This window comes from Protobothrops mucrosquamatus, unplaced genomic scaffold (assembly GCF_001527695.2).
Source record: "Protobothrops mucrosquamatus isolate PMUCROS unplaced genomic scaffold, P.Mucros_1.0 scaffold5023, whole genome shotgun sequence".
NCBI lineage: Eukaryota > Metazoa > Chordata > Lepidosauria > Squamata > Viperidae > Protobothrops > Protobothrops mucrosquamatus.
Window position 1 is genome coordinate 26,712 of NW_015390900.1, and position 8,303 is coordinate 35,014.

Below are 8,303 nucleotides of genomic sequence, written 5' to 3' on the forward strand. Positions count from 1 at the left end.
GAGCAGCATGCAAATTAGCAAAGATATAAATAACCCAACACATCTGAATGGTACCTGGCTGGGGAGGTCAGAGAAGATGAGCAAGATCAAATCCCAGTTCGGTTCTTTCAGAGAGAGAGAAAACTCTTGATTCTATGAATAAAAAAAAGGCAATGCTCATTATGCAAAGCTATCGAACATGGATGAGAACGGTAAAAAAAAGGAGGCTGGGAGACTGGGAAGAAAACAGAGGTAAGCCATCAAGAAATTTGGCAGCTTTTCACATAAATGATAATTTGACCCAGGTGAAGAGAGGAATTCTGGGAGATGAAGTACACAGGCCTTAAAAGTTGCCAAAGTTGAGAAATAGCAATAGCAGTAGCACTTAAACTTATATACCACTTCGTAGTGCTTTACAGCCCTCTCTAAGCTGTTTACACAGTCAGCATATTGCCCCAAACAATCCGGATCCTCATTTTACCGACCTTGGAAGGATGGAAGGCTGAGTCAACCTTGAGCCAGGATCGAACCCCTGGCAGTCAGCAGAATTAGCCTGCAATACTGCATTCTGACCACTGCACTACCGTGGCTCTGCCCTAGATTCTCTGTTCTTGAGAATGGAGATAAGGAGGAAATGGGTCATCACCCATGTTTTGTGTGCTGTCTTTAAAAGAAATGAGTGATTTATGGGACAGGGCATTCCTTCTTTGGATTATAAACAACTTGCAAATAGGGATCATTTCCTTGTAGCATTCAGATTATGTCAACAAACCAAAGTCCTTCTGGATATTCAACTCCTGCTCTTTCAAAAACAAAGGTTTCATCTCTTCAAGCTTTGTTGCCAGCCTGAGGATCCAGTACTCCCAAAGAGAAGGAAATCTTCTGTAAACCAGGACCGTCCCCTCCCCAGATATGTTGGACTACGACACCCATAATGCTTGCCAATATTTTTCTGTTGCGAATGCCCGTCTAATGTAAAGAAATAATAATAATAATAATAACAACAACAACAACAATAATAATAATAAAAAGTTGGAAGGCACCTTGGAAGTCATCTAGTCCAACCCCCTGCTCAGGCAGGAAACCCTATACCAGTGATGGCGAACCTATGGCATGCGTGCCAGAGGTGGCACTCAGAGCCCTCTCTGTGGGCATGCGCACCGTCGCCCGAGCCCCGCATCCCCCCTCAGCCCCCTCACCAGCAGCCCCCCCAGAGGAGAGTTGTCCCCGGGCGCAGCCCATGCGGAACAGCGCAGTCAAAGACATGGCAGCCAGGCAGCAAGGACAAGACTCCACCCTCACGCCCCGTCGCGCGGACATGAAGCTGCGCGGAGCAGGTGGAGGGCATGGTGGAGGGCCCTGCATGGTGCTGCAGGGCCACCTGGGCGATCTGTTGCGGTGGGCCGTGGAGGCGGTGGGTGGTCCTGCAGGCAGGCAGGGCGGGGGTGGAGCAGGGGGCAGAGTGGTGGTGGGTGCGGGGTGGGGTACATTTTGGACACTCAGTCTCTAAAAGGTTCGCCATCACTGTCCTATACCATTTCAGACAAATGGCTGTCCAGTCTCTTCTTAAAAACTTCCAGTGATGGAGCATTCACTGTTTCTGGAGGCAGGCTGTTCCACTGGTTAATTGTTCTAACTGTCAGGAAGTTTCTCCTTAGTTCTATGTTGCTTCTCTCCTTGATTAGTTTCCATCCGTTGCTTCTTGTCCTGCCTTCAGGCACTTTGGAGAATAGCTTGACTCCCTCTTCTTTGTGGCAGCCCCTGAGATATTGGAACACTGCTATTATGTCCCCCCTTCTCTTCATTAAACTAGGCATACCCAATTCCAGCAGCTGTTCCTTACATATTTCAGCCTCCAGTCCCCTAATCATCTTTGTTGCTCTTCTCTGTACTCTTTCTAGAGTCTCAACATCTTTTTTACATCATGGTGACCAAAACTGGATGCAGTATTCCAAGTGTGGCCTTACCAAGGCATTGTAAAGTGGTATTAACACTTCACATGATGTTGATTCTGTCCCTCTGTTAATGCAGCCCAGCACTGTGCTGGCTTTTTTGACAGCTGCAGCACATTGCTGGCTCATATTTAAGTGATTGTCCACTAGGATTCCAAGATCCCTCTCATAGTTGCTACTATTGAGCAAGGTACTGCCTATACTATACCTGTGCTTTGTTTTTTCTTGCCTAAATTTAGAACCTTGTTTTTTTTCACCATTAAATTTTATTTTGTTAGATAGCGCCCAATGTTCAAGTCTGTCAAGATCCCTCTGTATCTTAAGCCTATCTTCTGGAGTGTTGGCTATTTCTGCCAGCTTGATGTCATCTGCAAATTTGATGAGTTCCCCATCTATCCCCTAATCCAAAATATTGATGAAGATGTTGAAGAGCACTGGGCCCAGAACAGAGCCCTGGGGCACCCCACTACACACTTCCCTCCATGTAGATGCGGTTCCATTGAGGACCACACGCTGAGTACAGCCGGTCAGCCAGCTACGGATCCATCTGGTGGTGATGATGTCTAACCCACATTTTTCTATCTTATCAGGTTGTGGTCTACTTTATCAAATGCCTTACTGAAGTCCAAGTAAATTATATCCACAGCATTCCTCTGGTCCATTAATTTTGTCACCTGGTCAAAGAATGCAATAAGATTTGTCTGGCATGATCTGTTTTTGACAAACCCATGGGCAGCTATCATTGGAGAAACCCCTGTACTTGGTAGGGCACAAAACCCATCACTGTATGGCTCAGGGTAGCAGACTAAGCAATAATATTGGTCCTTTTGACAATATGACAATGGAATAAGGCTACCATGTAGAAAAAACTTGGGCAACTGCTTTTTTGACATCTAGGGTAAGATGCTCTGAAGCTGAGTTTGACTGCTAGCAATTCAATGAACTCAGCCATGGTATTTTTGTGACAACAGTATGAAACCAATTAACCCTGCCTTCTTTCATACACTATTTTAACCTTCTGGTTTAGTTTAATGCCATGGGATTACCAGGTGGTCTCCCATCCAAGTTCTAGTCAGGCCTTGGCAAGTTCAGCTGGGTGCTAGCTCCTGCTAGGACATAATACACTGACACACCATTTGAAAGTTACTTCTAAAGAAGAGATAGAAAAGAGATGATAAACAATAGCTTTGTGTAAAGCTACACATTCAAATCATTTAAAAAAACCAGCAGGAAAAACACTATAATTACAACAGCTGCTGATGGAATAACAACAATACATCTACCACAATGTTTCCCAACCTTGGCAGCTTGAAGTTGTGTGGACTTCAACTCCCAGAATTCCCCAGCCAGCCTGATTCCTGGGGAATTCAACTCTTCAAGTTTCCAAGGTTGAGGAACACTAATCTAATGCCTGAGAGAAAAGAAGATGGTGCCAAAATGGATTAGCTGCCTTCACACAACAAACCCCATTGTAGCCTTGGGTGTCTCAGGCTTCACCCCATAGAAGGAATGAACCACTTCAACTGGCTTACCAGAAACCAAAAAACTTCAAATAAGTATCATTTTTTGAAGGAAACTAAAAGCCATATCAGCAAATCTCAACACCTTTTGTAATTCAAAAACACGATGAGAACAACCATGCAATTATAAAGCCTGTAAATATTAATCAACAAATATAGAGTAACCATGTTCAAACCCCTCTTGCATTTAGCTTTTTTACTTCCTGTCCTACAGAAAAGACTTTTGGGTCCAATCCTTTGCTCTGCTCCATCACTCCCTTATTTTTGTAATTGTTCAATTGTCTATGTGTAAGTTAATTCTGATTCACCATAAGTCAACCTGTGCGTTTAGTTTCTGATTAAGTGTATGACTCGAATCAGGACTCTTGAGATAATTTAACAGAAAGAATCTGAACAGTTTGGGGCAACCTAGAACTAAGGAGAAACTTCCTGACAGAACAATTAAGCAGTGGAACAACCTGCCTCCAAAAGCGGTGAATGCTCCAACACTGGAAGTTTTTAAGAAGAGACTGGATGGCCATTTGTCCGAAATGGTATAGGGTTACCTGCCTGAACAGTGGGTTGGACTTGATGACCTCCAAGGTCCCTTCCAACTTTATTATTATTATTATTATTATTATTATTATTATTATTATTATTATTATTATTATTATTATTATTATTATTATTATTATTATTATTATTATTATTATTATTATTATTATTATTATTATTGGCACATTAATAGTTGGGAAGTACATTGAAGGCACTCAAGAACATGGTTACCATACAGGAGGGCCTCCCCATTGACCAAAGACACTATTCTTGCAAGGATTTCGCCAGGCACAAAATATATGGGCAAATTCCCTTGCCACATTTTGTAACCTCTTAGAGCAGGGCTTTTCAATCTTTTCACCCATTGTACCATTTTTAGGATATGGCAACATCCGAGTACCACCAGTCGCCTAGCAAGGTGTCAAAAACTTCATGACCAAAAAAAAAAAAAAAGGAAAAACGTGATAAAAGTACAGGTAGTCCTCGACTTACAACAGTTCGCTTAGTGACTGTTCGAAGTTACAATGGCACTGAAAAAAGTGCCCCCCAAGCCACAGCCGAGCAAGACACCTGCCTGCCCACCCGGCAGTGCTCTTCCTCCTGTCCGAGGTTTTCATTGTTGTGAGCATTTCTGTTGAGGATTGGCAGCGGGGGTGGGGGGTTCGGTTTTTATTCCCCCCTTCTGCTGGTCAGTTGCAGCAGGGTTTGGTCACTTCACATGACCCTGGGACACTGTGACCGTCATAAATATGAATCAGTTGCCAAGCATCTGAATGTAAATCACAATACCCTGGAGATGCTGCAGCATTCCAGATGATGGGTGCTTCTTCTGGGCTCAGCAGAAGGGCAGGATCAGTGCTGCTTTCCAGCTGATTGGTGCTTCTTCAGGGCTCAGCAGAAGCACCAGGATCAGCGCCGAGCTCCAGCTGGAGTCTGGCGCTGACCCTGGGGCTTCCGCTGAGCCCTGACAGCCCTGCAGCTCCAGCCATCTCTCGCTCAGGCTTGTGCGGTGCTGCCACCAGTTCAGCTCATTCCCCTCCCCCGCTACCACTTTTCTAGGATGGTCGCGTACCACCTGCCAGGTGCCAATGTACCACAGGTGGTACCCGTACCACTGGTTGAAAAGCCCTGTCTTAGAGTATTATCTATCAACTCTCAGCCTATCTCCATCTTTTGTTCAGGCTACAGACCCCAGCATCTTTATTTCCTAACAATGCTGTTGAGGTTTGTGTTGAATCAAGAAATAAACTTGACAGTGGAAGCTGACACGTTCCCTCACAACAGACAGCATGTCTTTCCTTTCCATATTGAAGCTCAGAATCTTAAAAACAATACGAAACGGAATGAGGCCATCTGGTTTCAAGGGCTTATTTATGAGGCCTCAAAGGAAATCAAGATGGTGGCCCCTTGAAAACCTTCTCTCACAACCATGGGGCAATTTGGCTGCCATCTTGACTTTTTTGACCCAACCCCACCCCTCATGGCCTTTTGCATACCCTGGAAACTTAAAGGCAGGTATTTTATGAAAACAGCTTCTAAGACTGGATGCCAACTGGAAATGAATAAAGAATTTTAAAAATGATATACTTGGATCAAAAACGTTTTAATTACTACATGGAGAATTACTGGAAATATGACCTCAGCAAGAGTATTCTGTCATTTAATGAATAATAATTTATTAAAATTGTATGCCACCCAACTTTCACAGACTCTGGGCAGTTCACATGAACAAAAACACACAAGGGAAAGGTCTCTTAGGATCTGGATTTCTAGATCCTAAGCTATATGCAGCTTATATATGTTTGAAAGTTAGCTGAGATGGGCAGCATACAAGTTCAATGAATAAATATAGGTCATCATAAACACCTTGAAACTGAGCTTGGTTTGCATTCATTCCTGTTCCTCTGCTCTTTCACCTTGCAAATACGCTTAATTCACATTTTCAGCTTAAAATTATTGGAAAAATGTAATTGTCCTCCCCTGTGGCATAAACAATTTTGCCATAAATAACTAGCAAAAAAAGCCTTTATCAATAATTGCCACCTTGCGTGGAAAGCAGATTAGTAGCTGAGCATATGGAAGCATTGGCTCCAAAGTAAGAGTACCAGATTTAGGATTTGGTAGCCTTGCTTCAGTATGTTTCCAAGAAATGCAACATTTGCATCCCAGAATTTAAGATGTTATACCCTAGCCTTTTAGAACGGGTTACTGTAGAAAAAAATAAGTGAAGCCTTTTGCAGGAATATAAAAATGGGATCTGTATAGCCAACAACTACTTTTAGTTAGGGTTTGTTGTAATCCCACAGCCAGTTACCTGGGAATAAAGACTGCATAAAAACCCTTGGAGTACATACACCACTTTCAGTATAGTAAAGCAGCGAGTATTTAAAAACAAATCTCCTTAAAGATAATAACACATGAACAAAATGAAGCAGTCATTATTGCTAGCCAAAAGGGAAAAGCAAAAAACAAACAAACTGAGCAGAACAAAGCAAAATTCTTCCTAGGATAGGATTTCTGCTGTACCTTTCAGGGTCCCACAGAGGAAACAAATTAACTTCCTTAAACTCCATCTTTTATACCACCTGTCCCTCCACTTCGGAGCCGTTTAAACAATCTGAAATCAGTCTCAACAACACCCTGGTTAGGGCAGTGACCATTTCAAAGTCGGAGTTGCACCTGTAGAAGAAATTGGTTGACTCACCTGGTAGCAATCGGCCTATAAAGTGTTTTCAGGATCCAGTGTGTGAAATATATTGTACTGTGAAACTGCTCTGTATATGATAAATAACCTGAGGTGTTTTGTTTGCTTTAGTGTATAAAAAAAAAACCTGTTGCCTTGACACTNATCAAAAGGGCACACTCAGACTCAGGTCAAAGTACATGACACAGTTAATACAAAGCCTCAAACAGGAACAGGAAACAATCTCAAGAGCCCCAGAAGGTATAAAAACCCATCATTCCCAGTAACATGTGGTCGGCTTTCCCAGAGCCATGCTTCTGTCCGGCTTTGCTCTTCGATAAACTCCAACCTTCTTTCTAAAGCAGTCTCCATCAACACCCCCAAAGAAATATCCAATAATATTGGATATTATTACTATCCAAACAATAATGATTAGTCCTCATGAAACAGTTATTTTGCAAAGGAGAACGGAAGTTGCCTGTACCTGCGATGTTTCTTCATTCGGTGTGTGCTCCATTCTATAGTGGTTATTTCTTGCTTTCTCAGCAGACTCCATTTCCAATCCTTACAAAGAACAGCTTCATTAAATCTATAGGTTACAGGATAAAAGATGAAAAGTTGAAATGTACAAAAGCAGGACTCTGTGTGAATAAAAGTTCAGCAACCCTCTTCCATATTCTTGACAGGAAAACCAGATGCACATGGCTAGGAACTCTCCAAGAGTCACCAGTTGCCTCAAGAAAGAATTTGCCTTGATGGGGGGGGGGGGGGGGGGGGGGGGGGGGGGGGGGGGGAAGGGAGGGAGGAGGGAGTAGAGGAGAGGAAAAAGGGAAGAAAGGGGAACAAAAAGGGAAGAAAAAAAGGAAAGGAGAAAGGGAGAAAAGGAAAGGAAAGGAAAAGGGAGGAAAGGGAAAGGGGGATAAAAGAGGGGAAATGAAAAGAAGGAAAGGAAAAGGAGGACAAAAGGAAAAGTGAAAATGAAAAAAAAGGGAAGAAAAAGGGAAGAAAAAAGGAAAGGAGAAAGGGAGGAAAGGAAACGGAAAGGGGGGAAAAAGAGGGGAAAGGAAAAGAAGGAAAGAGGAAAAGGAGGACAAAAGGAAAAGTGAAAATGAAAAAAAAGGGAAGAAAAAAGGAAGAAAAAAGGAAAGGAGAAAGGGAGGAAGGGAAACGGAAAGGGGGGAAAAAGAGGGGAAAGGAAAAGAAGGAAAGAGGAAAAGGAGGACAAAAGGAAAAGAGTGGAAATGAAAACAAAAAGGGAAGAAAGGGAAAGAAAAGGAAAGTGAATGAAAAAGAGGAAAGGAAAGGGAGAAGAAAGGAGGAAAGGAAAGAAAAAGAAAAAGAAAAAGGAAGGCCAGGCAAAACACTGGCCCCCTTGAGGGCTGAGAACAAGCAAGCATCTGCCCTCAGTGATTCAACAGCTTGAACTATCTGTTCCCGAGCAGCATGCAAATTAGCAAAGATATAAATAACCCAACACATCTGAATGGTACCTGGCTGGGGAGGTCAGAGAAGATGAGCAAGATCAAATCCCAGTTCGGTTCTTTCAGAGAGAGAGAAAACTCTTGATTCTATGAATAAAAAAAAGGCAATGCTCATTATGCAAAGCTATCGAACATGGATGAGAACGGTAAAAAA

General features: G+C 42.8%; 1 protein-coding gene across 2 annotated transcripts in view; it reads right to left on the bottom strand.

Annotated features, from left to right (window-relative positions):
• Positions 1 to 8,303, bottom strand: part of LOC107299499 — a 27,864-nt gene that overhangs the window by 10,109 nt on the left and 9,452 nt on the right. Inside the window, exons 1-2 of one of the 2 annotated variants that reach the window (XM_015828858.1) lie at positions 8,159 to 8,220; positions 7,153 to 7,257 (exon numbers count right to left, since the gene is read on the bottom strand). In XM_015828858.1, coding sequence (XP_015684344.1) covers positions 7,153 to 7,224 — 72 coding nt within the window. In that variant the 5' untranslated portion in view covers positions 7,225 to 7,257; positions 8,159 to 8,220. Of the gene's footprint in view, positions 1 to 7,152; positions 7,258 to 8,158; positions 8,221 to 8,303 lie in introns of those variants that run through there. The other variant, XM_015828857.1, reaches the window with a different exon arrangement.